Genomic DNA, 13,848 nt, shown 5'->3' with positions numbered 1-13,848 from the left:
TTAGAATGTTGTCCTGGCCAGTGTGGCTCAGCGGCTAGAGCGTCGGCCGGCGCACGGAAGGGTCGAGGGTTCGATTCCCAGTCAAGGGCACGTACCTGGGTTGCAGGTTTGATCCCTGGTCGGGGCGCGTTCAGGATGCAACCAATCGATGTGCCTCTCTCACATCAATGTTTCTCTCTCTCCTCCCTCCACCCCCCCCGCTCTAAAAACCAATGGAGGAAATATCTACAGGTGAGGTTTAACCAAAAAATAAAAATTAAAAAAATCGAATGCCAGACATCCAGTCCAGTTCAGGTCTGTATGAGGATGGCAACTGGAATAATGTAAAGTGATGATAATACTGGGGCCTTTTAGAAACCAAAGGAGGTTTCCCTAAAATCCATCTTGTCTAAAAGGCCCCCCAACCAAACCTGGGCTACGGAGTGCCAGCCACCCAGACAGGGCACACGCGGGGCCACCAGGGAGCCTCGGCGGCAGCAGCCCCCAGCACCGGGGGCAGACCCCCCTCCAGCAGCAGAGCGGGTGGGGTGGGGGGGAGACCACACCCTGCACGCACCCTCCCCCCACTCCTTGATGGGACCTTGGTCATCAGGAGTCGATTTACTTTCACTTATGAACAGAATGTTACAAAGAAACATCAGCTCTAATGATGAAAAATGATTTCTCCTAGAAGTTTTAATAAAAATCAAACTTGACTCTTAAATCAAGAAACGATAACTCCTGCACAGCCCTCTTGCACTACCTCCCTCTAATTTATCTGCGGAAGTCTGAAGTTTTACACGAAGCAACTACTTCAGATGGGCCCTCTCGGATCCAGCACTCGTCAGAATTACCTTTGGAAAGCTGAGTAGGTCAAGAACGCCTAAAATAACCCGGTTTCTATTTAAAACACCCTGATCGCTCGGTAACGGGGAAGGAGAGAGAGGAAGGTTATTTAAAAGGATTATTCAAAACGCAGACGTGGCCAGCAGGCGAGCCTCCCCGGGAGCCTCGCTCGCGGCGCAGGCGCAGGCAACTGCGGTCAGCACAGAGGCGGCGAGAGTCAGAAACCCCTCCAGGAGGGGCAGCTTTCGGGCACCCAAAGGAGGGTGGGGTTTTTTGCAGCCGAACTCGACTCCAGAGAATCCGGGTAAGTAACCGTCCTCACTGCGGACAGTCCCGTCCCTGACCCACCCAGTGTTTACTGACCACCCGCGGCTGCCCCTCCGGGCCAACCACCGCCGTCAGGCCAGAAACGCTGCCCTCGTGGCGTGGCGATTCGGGCCCCGCTGAGGCCGTTGCACCGTGTTCCTAAGGCTGGCGTCCCCGGCGACGCCCGAGGGCAGTGTGGGCCGGGGCGGGGCCGCCCGAGACCGCCCCCCCGCCGCCCACCTTTGGTAGGGCCTTTCCGGCTGAGCACGGCCTGCTGCTCCTCGGTGATGTTCAGCCGCCGCACCACGTCGGCCAGGGCCGACTTCAGCAGCTGGATGTCGTCCTCCTGCATCTGGACCCGCTGCTCCAGGGAGGCGATGCGGTCCGTCACCTCCATGCTGCTGGCCGCGGACGCGCTGTCATCTGAAGCCAAGGAAAGGGACAAGTGAGTGACGTGCTCCCCAGAGAAGGCAGCCCAACAAACACACCCCAGCACGTTGCCGTAACGAAATAATGAGAAACCAAGAGAACCACGCGGAACCACACGGGCCTCACTGCAGAGGACTCATCCTACCAGTCCTCCCTCCTCCGTGCTAGTGCCGCTCATTACGTATTTTTTAATCCTTACCTGAGAATGTTTATTAATTTTTGGAGAGAAAGGGGGAGAGAAAGAAAGAAACATCGACGTGGGAAACACTTATCTCGTCCATAATATCAGAGAGCCTGGGAGGTACAGGGAGTGTTAGAATCTATTTCAACTTCCCACACGCGCCGAAGCCACCGCGTGGTCTCCCAGCTTTTGCTCCAACGATGCACAGGTAGGTCGGGTAGTCAGGAGCCACACCACCCACCGGGCAAGACTTGCAAGGACCGGCCAGGCTGACCGAGCAGGGCGATGGTCGCCTCTGTCCGGTCAGCATACCCGTATGGCCACGGCGACCCCATTTCCTCGTTCAGAACCGCCGACGCCCAGTTCCCCAGGGGCGCCAGGCCCCGCGTGACCGTCCTCGCCTCTGCCTCCGCGCACCACGCGGTGGCCATGCTGGCCCCTCGCCCGCCCCAGGGCTTCTGTACCTGCTGCCGCCTTGGCTTGGCACATTTCTCAGCCAGCTTTCCCACGACCGAAGTCCTCCGTTCCTGACATCTCAACCCAAGTGGGAGCCCTTCAGGGCGCCTTCCTTCCTAACAGCCTTACCGAACGCGGCCACTTGCGACACCTCAGCCTCGTTTCTTTCCTCACAGCATCGCGGTGACCTGCGGTCCTCGCGTGTCTGCTCGCCGCCTAGTCTCCCAGCTAAGTGGGAGCATCACGGAGTCGCCCTGCCCCCCGGTAGGAGGCCCTCTCGGGGAGCAACCCTGCAGAAAGCACGTATTGAGCCTGGAGACGCACAAAACTACTCCCGAAGGTTCTGGAGAGCGGGCACAGCAGCACAGAGGCCCTGGCGGGCGTCTACACACGCTTGACCGAGGCCGACGGACCGCGATACACGTTAACCCCCTTTTCGGTGGCCTCTGGCCAGAGCTACGCGGTGCACATGACGTACGTGAGGGTCCATGTGGAAAACCCTGGCATCGTTACGTCCTAAGAAAACCTAGGTGAAATCCAAAAACAGTGAACACCGAAGACAGTGGGGAAGTCCCAGGAAGGAAAAAGCCAGAGAGGGGACCCCCACACTGTCTATTCGCATACGCGTTCACACGGACGCGGGCGCTCCAGCTAACTAGAAAGATCTGGGCTGAGGCTGGAGCTGCAGCCCTGGACACAGAGCCTGCAGTTCAAGCCCAACGAGAAAGGTCCCGGCCAAGACGCAGGAAACGGCGCTCACCCGAGAAAACCCCACGGTCTCCAGCTTTGTCACATCCCAGGTGCAACCCACGATTACCCGGAACACGGTCTCAAGAGGAGAAAATGACTAAAACCCAAAAGGAACAAAACAGCGGAGCTGAAAAGCCCTCATCGGCGTTTACGCAAACACTCTGCTGAAGCACAGACGGGCACCTGGACAGACGTCCTGCCATTAGCCCCTCGGGAAATGCAAACTAAACCCACGACGAGATATCGCCACACACCTGCTGCAATGGCTCAGACACGAAATAGGGACCAAACCAAACGCAGACAACATAGGGCGAATGGAGCTCTGCTGCACTGCCGGTGGCCACACGAAACGGTACAGGCGTCCCGGAAACCAGTTTTGCTTTCTTATCAAGTTAAACAGATACTTACCCCCGTGGGGCCTGGCAATCCCTAAGTACTGCTCCTAGAGAAACAGACACTCGCGTTACAGCGGTTCCATTCATACTTGGTAAAGGTGGGAAACAACTCACATGTTGCTCCAACTGGTGAATGGATCGACTGTGGTACGTCCATACAGTGGAGTACTACACGGTGCTAAAAAGGAGCGATCGAGCCTGGCCGGGCGTGGCTCAGCGGTTGAGCATCAACCTAGGATCCAGGCGATCGGGGTTCGATTCCTGGTCAGGGCACATGCCCATGTTGTGGGCTGGATCCCTGGTCTGGGGCGTGTAGGAGGCAGCTGATCAGTGATTCTCATCATTGATTTCTCTCTCTCTTCTCCTTTCCTCTCTGGAATCAATAAAGATACATTTAAAAAAAAAAAAAAGACATGCACGATCTGAACATTTTTTAAAAAAAGGAGCGATCGATGGATACGCCCAACAACTTGGATGGCTCTCAGAGGCATGACTGAGCAAGGGAAGCCAGTCTCGTAAGGTTACACACTGTATGGTTCCATTTATGAGATTTTCCACAGGACAGAGCTCGTGAAGGAGACGAGATCAGTGGTTGCCAAGGGCTGGGAGACGGGCACAGCACAGGGCGGTTTGGGGAGGTTACAGAAATGTTCTGTGTCCCGATGGTAGTGGGAGTTACATGCAACTATACTGTGTTAAAAATACAAAGAATTGTCTCAAAAGAGGAATTTTGTTGAATGTTAACCTAAAAAATAAAATAGCTTTTTGACGCCCTGTTGGGTTCCTATCAAAAAAGTGGAGCTGCCACAGCCTAAGGTCAGAATCTAAAGGAAGGTCTGAGTGCTGACCGCCCACCACCCACACCCCTTTTGTGTGGTTATTACTGTAAAACTTTTCCTTGGGCCTTTTTTTAAAAAAAGTATCTCTATTGATTTCAGAGAGAGGAAGGGAGAGGGAGAGAGAAAGACACATTCATGATGAGAGTGTCGTCATTGATCGGCTGCCTCCTGCACGCCCCCGACTGGGGATCGAGCCCACAACCCGGGCATGTGCCCTGACCAGGAGTTGAACCCCGATCACCTGGATCCCAGGTCGAAGCTCAACCGCTGGCTGAGCCACGCCCGGCTGGGCTCGGCCTTTCTCCCTGACACTACTTTTCAAAAAGGTGCTTCTGCTTCCAGCCAACACAGAGTAACAGCTGTCCTACTTGAAACAGCTAAAACTGACAGACAAAATGCATAACACGGACAGGGAGGGACAGCGATCGCTCAGAGGTGGTGAGCGGAAGAGGGGACCCGCGGCAGCTCCCAGGAAGCGACGCAGGAGGGGGATCCCCTCAGCCGAGGAGACAGAGCTGGAAGCCCAGGAGAGCCGCCAGGACTGGGGCTCCGAGGCAGGGTACTGGAGAGGGGCCGCAGACGGAGAGCGCCTGGGAAACGGCCTTCAGCTGAGAACCGGCGGCACTGACGTGGGAGGGACTCCCCAGGCTGGGGAACAACTACCCAGAGAGAACAGGACTGACGCGAGGGCTCACACGGCGCTGGGACGAGTTCCTGTCCCTGTCAGCGGAGGGGACCCACGGAGCCCACAGGCGCTGGGGAGCTCGGGCCTCTCACCCGAGGCGGAGCACCGCTCCGGCCCCCTAGCAAAGCTGCTTCCCAGAGACTCGGCCACATCCCAGGACAAAGCTCAGGAGTGTTTACAGGGAGGTAAAATAATCCAGCTCCCAACAAGGCAAAGTTCACAACGTCTGGCATCCCATAAGAAGGGCCAGGCAGGGAAATATGGCTCAATCAGGAAGACAACCAACCTAGCAAAACCAACCCAGAAATGACATGATGCGATTACTAGACAAGGAAAATTAAACATTATAACTGTGTCATGTTAAAGAAGCCTGAGGAAAGGCCGACTATGTTAGGTAGAGGCATGTGAAAGTATGTGTGTGTACATCTATATATAATATTATATATTTTATATTACACATTATATACTTATATAATACGTAAAATATTTTATATTACCTATTATCTATTTATGTTACATATTGTTATATTACATATTAACATGTATTCTGTTTTATACTATTATATATTACATATAATGTAAATATATGTGTAATATGTAATATATAATACTTTTATATTATGTCATTATGTATTTACATTATGTGATGTGTATTTTATACATTTATATTTTTATATTACATATACTTTAAAATCAGGCTTCTAGGAAACTAGAGGACTAGAAGAGATGTTTAAACAGGGTCAGTCACGAGGGAATTGTAAATCCGAGTTGCAAAGAGACGCCCCTCACAATCCCAGGATGGCTCCAGTCGGCAAGGCTGAAAACGGGGAACCCGGGTGCGACGTGAGAAACCACCTCACACCCTGCTGGGCGGGACGCGAAAGGGCGCGGCCACTGCGGAGGGCGGCGGGCGGGTCCTCAGAACGCGACACATGGAATCACCTCCCGCCCAGGGTGCGTGCGCCTGAGGGAACAGAAAAGACTCGGACAGACTTCCACGCTCACGCTCACAGCAGGGCCATCGCGATGGCCAAGAGAAAGTGCGCTGTATCCATACAGCGGAGAACTACTCAGCAGTAAGAATAAAGGAAGCGCCGCCCTGCGCACCCAGAGCTGGCCCGTTCCACTCGGGTCGGGGCCCAGGCCCAGGCCCAGGCGGCCGCCCGATCCCCGCGGGGGTGCAGGAGGCAGCCCACCCGTTTCTCTCCCCCCTTCTGTCCCCCCATCTCTGAAATCAATAAAAACATTATTTAAAAACGGAAGTACTGACACCTGCTACAACAGAACCAGAAAGCACCACGCCACGTGAAATAAGTCAGTTACAGAAAGACAGGCACACAATTCCACTTACAGAGAATACCCAGGATGCGCATCTTCGCCGAGGCGGAAAGCAGATTAGAGGTCACCAGGGGCGGGGGGAGGAGAAACGGGACTAATCGCTTCAGGGGTAAGAGTCTGTCTGGGGCAATGAAAATACCTTGGAAACAGACGGTGACGGCTGTGCAGCGCTGTGAGCGAATCCATATCAGCCGATGCGTACGCTTAGAAATAGCTGAAATTGCAAATTTTGTTCCATATATTTTACCACAATAAATAAGTACCATTTTTTTCTCTCCATACTATTTTGAATGACTGGCTTTCAGGAAAATGACACATTCGTTCTTTGATTTGGGGGTGGGGGAGGCGCAATCTGGCCCGTGACACTGCACCGGCGCCTTTCAGGCCGCGATACTCGGGGGGATCTGCACCCACCGCCACCTCCGGCCGCGCAGCTCTGCAGGCGAGTCTGCAGTCTGCTCGAGGCTCTCTCTGGAGCAGGAGAGTCGCTGTCGTATTTATTTTGCACCTACCATGTGTACCACGCCCAGTTCTGAGTGAATGAAAATGGATGCAGTTACTGACAGCCGACCAAACCCAGTGTCTGGAGCCACCCTGATTGGTGCCCAGCGTCCTGGGCCACAGTCCTGCTCTGTCCTCTCAACACAAAGTCCTTTGTTTCGTACAACATCCTGGTCACACAGAGCTCCAACAGCCTTCTGTTCCCGACTCGTTTCTTTGGCCTCAGCGTGGACTTCAGCCCTTTCCCCTCGTAACACTCACGCAATTCTCAAGCAGCCTTCACAGTCATTTCTGCCCCAAGACTTTTTTTTTCCAAGAAGCAGGCGATACTAAAATTGGACACAACCATAGTGTTTACGGCGGAGACGCCGGAGGCAGTGAACAAGGAACGTCTCCACTCAGGACGGGACCCGAGCAGCAGCGCTCGTTTCCCGAGACTGACGGGGACACTGCGACACACTGCTGGACCTGACGATGCTCCGGGCGTTGGATTTCAGGCCTCTGGGGGCCAGGGACCGGTCAGATGGAATTCCCGCCCTCCCGAGGGCCGCTGGGTGCACCCACCCAACCGAGTGTCCCCTCGCTGCTCAACAGCATGGGACGGGCTCACACTTCAAACGCTACTGACTTTCCAGAGCAGAGCGGTCAGTGCTCGAGGGGAGGGGCAGCCTCGCGAAGCCGACGCACTTGCCGGTCGCCTGGTGCCCTGGGGTACAGCGCACACCGGGGTTTCCCCGCAGCTGCGGGTACAGACTCTGCTGCTCCCCATGAAGTCGGGGGGCAAGACTTTCAAACAGGTCCCGACTCCTGAGGACAGATACCCAACGTCTACAACGATTTCTTTGACGTGAAAGACCTTTCTTTCCCTCCTTTTCCCTCCAAACACGTCCAACTCCACTGTTTCCACTGCCGTCTACAGAGCAGAGTCCTGGGAGCCGGGAGTGGAAACACGCGGGGCTGGTGGAGCGGGTCCGGAGCTCAGCCCGCCTGGAATAAGCTCCCGGAGGAGCGGGCACTGCTCCAGGTGCGAAGGGTGCACAGGTCCCATGCCCCGGAGCTCGGAGGCCAACAGGGAGACACGGGAAAACAAGTCACGGGCTCGGATGGGTGCTGGCCCAGAGGCAGCACAGGCCGGGGAGGGGCAGGGGCTCCTAAGCGGCAATTTCATGACAGGAAATCGAGTCAGTGTACAAGACGCTAGTTACACATCCTGCGTCGGCCGCCCCAGTCCCCTAACTGCCCGGCGTGGGGCGAGGCTCACACCAGACAGGCGGGGGGCGGGTCCTGGTCGCCTTCCCAAGGAGGTGGCTTCTGGAGGGGCCGGCGCGCGGGCCTGCGGGGACCCAGCCTGTCCAGGCTCTGACACTCCAGCGAGAGCCCAGGGAGCACAGATGGACTGGACCGGTGACAGCCAGCACGTCTGGCGGGGCGAAGCCGGCCAAGAAGAGGGAGTGTTAGAACACGAGCAGGCTAGAGACGGGCGCCAGCTGCCCGAAAAGGGGACCAAAGGAATGGAAACGCCAAAGGCGATGGGAGGCGGGGAGGGAAGGGCAGGCGGGCCAGGCTGTCCACCCCGCGAACTCCCTCCAGCCTGAACTCCACCGCCGACCGGTGCGAGCACATCCGAGGCCCCGGGCCTTCCTGCGGGACACGCAGGGCGACAGAGAGAAAAGAGATGCAGCTGAGATGAGACAGACACGCCGGCCGCCGGCCGCCATCACGGGGGCTGGAAGCCCTGGTCCTGGAGGTGGTCTCCCGGGGGGCAGGGGGTGACACGGGTGACTGTGAATCAGGGAAATTGAACAAGAGGTATAAGGGGTGAGGGGAGAACAGACCTGGACCCCCCACCCTCCAGCTAGGGGCTCAACTTCCTCGGAGCCCTGACGGGGACCAGAAGGTCACGGAGACCTAACGAGGGACACCTGGGAGGGCACCGTGGAAACTGAACGCACCTTATGAAGGACTGTTACCCGCGTCAGCTCAAACAGCTGGATGCCGTCAGGCGATTATCCCTCAGCTACCGGGTCCCCCCCACACGTGTGCACATCGGTTCTCCTACATAGAGCTCCTGCCATCGATATTCAAGAAGCCCATTAAGAGACTGTGGTCCACAAGGGGGGGGGGGGAGAGACGCTAGAATGCGAGGTTGTGTGAACCGCATACAAGACGCACGCACCCTGCCCGCTGGTCCGATGCCAGAGCGTCGCCTCCGTCATGTGCAAGCACCTCGCGGGCTGGAGACGCCTTTGCTCAGGGAAGAGCAGCTGGGTCCGGTTTCTGCTCCCCGGCTGTCTGTCTGCTCCGGCTCCCCGTGCCCACGGCGACATGGCATCGCCGGTGGCTGCGCCCCCTGCCTCCCCACCCTCCCCGGGCGGCGAGCGTGGGTACCCACCGCAGACACACCAGCTGCCAAGGGGCTGTGGTTAGCCACAGGCGCACCCTGGGGCCCCACGCGAGCCGGGGGGGGGGGGGGGGGGTGCAGCTGCGCATCCGAGTCTGAGCGACTGTTAGGTCGGCTCCTGTCCCACTTCGCCACCTACAGTCACACGGTGCAGGCGCCCGGAGCTGGCGGAGGAGAGTCCCCATCCCCCGCGCAGAGGGCGGGGGCAGCGAGCGGGAAGAGCCGGACCAGGAGACCCGGGCGAGGACCCTGGCACCCCGAGAAGACCTGTACCCCCACCCTCAGCTTCCTCATCTGTACGACAGGGACAACGACCCGGCTTCACAGGGCCACAGCCGAGACGCTCAGCTACAGGCAGCTCCACGCAGACGCGGGGAAAGTGGGGTTACAGCAGGAACCCCTCCTGCAGTGACCACGCCGGCGACCACCCGGCCTCTGCTCCAGCCTGCAAAGGACAGCGGGCAGGGCGCCTCCGAGGCGGCCTTTTAAGCCTCGCCACTGAGAACGCCAGGGGCCTGTGCGTACCGCCCCCCACGTGCCCCCCACGTGCCGCCTCCCACGGAGCTCCCACGTGCCACCTCCCACATGGCCCCCACGTGCCGCCTCCCACAGAGCTCCCACGTGCCACCTCCCACGTGGCCCCCACGTGCCGCCTCCCACAGAGCTCCCACGTGCCACCTCCCCACGTGGCCCCCACGTGCCGCCTCCCACGGAGCTCCCACGTGCCGCCTCCCACGTGCCCCCCACGTGCCGCCTCCCACGGAGCTCCCACGTGCCGCCTCCCACGGAGCTCCCACGTGCCGCCTCCCACGGAGCTCCCACGTGCCACCTCCCCACTCACATCCCACGTGCCCCCACGTGCTGCCTCCCCACGGCCTCCCCGCCCGCCCCCCACGTGCTGCCTCCCTCCCCACTCGCCCTCAGGCGCCGCCCCCCGCGCTCCCCGTGTCCTGTGCGCTTCTGCTCACAGCACAGCCACCGCTCAGGCGTCACGCCGGCCGCAGCTGCTAAGGGACCTGGGCTGAGGTCAGACGCGCTTCGCTCCAGACCCGCCGGGCTCCCTATCTGATGTCGGGGCGCAGCCTTTGGCTGCAGGTAGGGACTCGTGGGCTCGTTAAGTTCACGGAGAAGTAACGACCCGTGTCTTCGGTGCGATGTGTTGCCAGCTACCTGGACACGCGGAGGACGGGTTTTCTAGGAATTGCTTCAAGCCAAACAGTAAAACTGGGGTGCTGAGCCCCGAGCAGGGAGGCGCTGAGGCGCCGAGAGTCTTCCTCTTCGTCCTCGACGGTCCTCTGCCCGCCAGCCGCCGGGGACCAAGCGAGACGGGGGACGGCGAGAGCCGCGGGCGCCGAAGCCTCCTGCAGGCCTCGCCCTCGGCGCGCCCAGAGCCCGGGCTCCGACGCTAGCCGCACGCTCCGAGCAAACACGGGGCGAGGCCACAGCGACGGACAGAACACCGAGCCCCTTCCTCCTCCGGGGGACACGGAGCTAAAAAGCTGTTCTGATTTTTTAAATGTTTTTATTGATTTCAGAGAGAGGGAGGGAGGGGGAGAGAGAGACATCAGTGGTGAGAGTCACTGACCTCGAGAGTCCTGCACGCCGAGGGGATCGAGCCTGCAACCCGGGCGGGCGCCCTCACCGGGAACCGAACCGCCACCTCCCGGCTCACAGGCTGACGCTCAGCCGCTGAGCCACGCCGGCCGGGCATGACGTGTTCATTTGTAATAAAATGGGTTCCTTTCACCTTCTTTTTGGTTTTTTTTTTTTTTTTTTAGATGAACTCAGCCCTGAGTCCTTTTAGGCCTCTAATCTCCAGGTTTCCATGAAAATAACAGTCCCGCTCCCCCTTCCTTTTCGCTGTTTGGGAAGGAACAGGGCCACCTCTTAGAAGTTCCAATACCACAAACACTGTTGAAGGCCACAGGTGCGTCGGATACGGGGACTCTCCCGTTGCTGCAGACCTTAGGTTTGCGGTTTGCGGGCCCTGAGGCTAAGGAAGGTCCCCGTGGCAGGCACGGTGGCCGGGGCAGCCCACCCGGCGTTGGCAGCCTCGCAGTAGGTGTGGGATTCTGGGGTCAGGTTTTCCAGAGCATAAACGTAAGTGTTCCATTCGCCTAAGGCTTAATTAACTTTAGTTCTTAACTAGTTAATTTGGATTGATATCATCAGAGCGATGCACAGCTTACCAAACACGGAACGTTCCAAGAAATGTGGATTTTATCGTTGTGTGAACAGCAGAGAACATGTGCACAGAACTAGACGGTCTGGTTTCCTCCGCATCCTAAGCGCCCAGGCTGCAAGCCTGCACAGCACGTCGCCGTGCAGAACAAGATTAAATCAAGCACGAGAGAAGGGACGTAAGGAAGAGATGGACGCAGCCGGGCAGTGACGCAATCGAGAGACGCGGGGAACACGAGGGGTGTGAGGTGGCTGCCAGAGCGCGCAGCACGCGCTTTCACAGCAAACTCTTTTTTAGTATTTTTTTTTTTTAAAGATTTTAAATTGATTTTGAGAGAGAGGAAGGGAAAGGGAGAGAGAGAGAAACATCGATGTCAGAGCGCAACGTCGATCAACTGCCTCCCGCATGCCCCATCCTGGGGAACAAGCCCACAACCCGGAATCGAACCAGCAACCCTTTGGTGCCTGGGACGGCGCCCAGCCAACCGAGCCACACCTTCAGGGCCAAACTGTCTTTTTATAAGTAGGAAGAGTGCACACTAAAATGACACTGAGAAGTACAGCATAGTGAACGCTTAACCCAGCAACACGGTCGCTCACGGTCGTTCCCGAGCATCACGCTGCGCGTAACCGTGCCTGCCGTTTCGTCCGCCCGGCAGCGGGTCTGCCTGTTGACACCAGCGTCGCTGCGCGGCCGCGGGAATTTCCCAGCCTCGTCAGCTCTCATGAGACCACCTCTGCGTATCCGGTCTGTGGCTCAGGGCTATACATGCAAAGTTTACATTCTTACATCTCCCCATTTTTTAACAGATAAAGATAGTTATTGTTGTCAGTCCTGGTAATCTGCCAGATTATCCGTTCTATAACCAAAAGACCACATAAATGTCTAGGCTAGGGCATTTGAAATTTTGCCTTGAAGATAAAAAAAAAAAAAAAAAAGGAAAAAAAGCTAAGCGACTGTTTTATTTTTTCCCCCACTTAACAGCCAGCATTTCTCTTGCACACTTGCCATTTGTTGCTCCTTCATCCAGAAACCAAATCGACAGGCTGGTATTTCAAAGCACACAGAACTGGCTCAGCCCTAATCCCTCCGCTGGCATTAAGCTCTGTGAGCTTAATCGTCCTTCCTCGAGGAAGGTGGCTCAGGAAGGCTCAGGGCCCAAGCAGGCGACTCCACTGCCCAGGCGGCGTCTGATTTATCCGCCCCGAGGAGGGAGAGCGGGGCTGACGGCTGTGCAGCGGGGTCCTGGCCGAGTCAACCACAGGTCCTGTCTTGGGTTTATGGCCCCTCTGCCCACTCTCCCCGCGGATCAGAAGAGAGAATTATTACACGCAGGAACACTTTATCCCTTCCCTTGCTTTTAAAGCCACGTAAGAATGTTTCGCTACAGAGAAGCAAATTGTAACAAAGCCCTTGGTAACAGAGAAGCCAGTGGCTGGGAACTCAGCAAACTATTCAGGAGCCTGTATTCAAAGGTTTACATTGTTTCCTTGACCCTGAGACTTGCAGCCACCCTGCAGAGAGGCCTGCGTCCCCTCCCACCCCACCCACTTCAAAGGGCCCTAAGTCTTGACCCTGAGCCCCTCTGGTATGGAGGGAACCTCGAGGCCGACACACTGTGGAGCCCACAGGGCAAGGACAGACGTGGCCTGGGACGCGTAATGCCCCGAGGGGGTCACCAGAGGCTCCTAGCAGGGGACAAATTCCGAGAAACTCCTGACTGCTGTGTGGCTCCTCCAAAAGGCCACAAGGTTCTTAAACCAACCGTGTATCGAAAAGCAACCATCAGCTGGATGTTGCCTAAAATCCCCCTTTAGAAATTTAGGTTAAACATTCATTTGCTTGACTTAGTCTGCACCCAGTTGTGTGGGTGTCAGGCACGTGTGACACCTGCCGAGGCACCTGACAGTCAGCAGGACCGGGCCGCCCACCGACAGCCCCCGCGTGTCTCTGGAGTGTGACTTCTGGCACACTCACTGCTCACCGAGGGAGGGAGGCCACGCGGCTCCCAAAGATACGTGAAGACAGCAGAGGCTTTGCTCTGGAGGATGTCAGAGGGGACAGTGCAGACAGAAGGCTATGAGGTGAACCCCAAACAGACATGGGGAAACACCAGGGGGACCCCAGACAGGCTTATCTGGGATGGGGGCAGAGAAAGAGTGGGGAACACGTCACCGTGTGATGGGCAGAGCTCTGCAGGTCGCTAAGCAGCCGCTGACTGTTTCGCCAGCAAGGACTCCCAGGCCCACTTCATGGCGAAGAAGACCAAGGCCCGCCGAGGCCACGGGATCTGGCCCCGACTCTGAAAAGAGCCACCGCTTCCTTGGCCTGGGTTTTGGAGCTGAGTCCTAGAAGACAGAAGCCTGGTCCTAATCACCAAATAACTCCAAGGGCCTCTGAGGGCAGCCAGAAAGGAAAAGCACGAGGCAGAGGACCCAGGGATCGCGAGCCACGCGTCCCGGGGAACCACCGGCCCCCAGCTCCTCCACGGTGAAGACGGCCAGCCCCAGTTATGCACGGACTGTGCTGGGGACAGAGAGAGAAACGACAAAACCGTAAG

At 57.3% G+C, this 13,848-nt stretch overlaps 1 protein-coding gene across 6 annotated transcripts in view; it reads right to left on the bottom strand.

The window, feature by feature from the left end:
• EML1 (EMAP like 1) overlaps window positions 1-13,848 on the bottom strand; it is a 125,519-nt gene that overhangs the window by 53,419 nt on the left and 58,252 nt on the right. For all 6 annotated transcript variants that reach the window (XM_081155196.1, XM_081155198.1, XM_081155200.1 and 3 more), the window contains exon 2: window positions 1,372-1,554. In XM_081155196.1, coding sequence (XP_081011322.1) covers window positions 1,372-1,554 — 183 coding nt within the window. The remainder of the gene's footprint in view (window positions 1-1,371; window positions 1,555-13,848) is intronic.

Source organism: Miniopterus schreibersii, assembly GCF_964146895.1.
Source record: "Miniopterus schreibersii genome assembly, chromosome: 1".
NCBI lineage: Eukaryota > Metazoa > Chordata > Mammalia > Chiroptera > Miniopteridae > Miniopterus > Miniopterus schreibersii.
The sequence above is the reverse complement of the archived record's forward strand: the minus strand, read 5'-3'. Positions and strand labels throughout refer to the sequence as shown.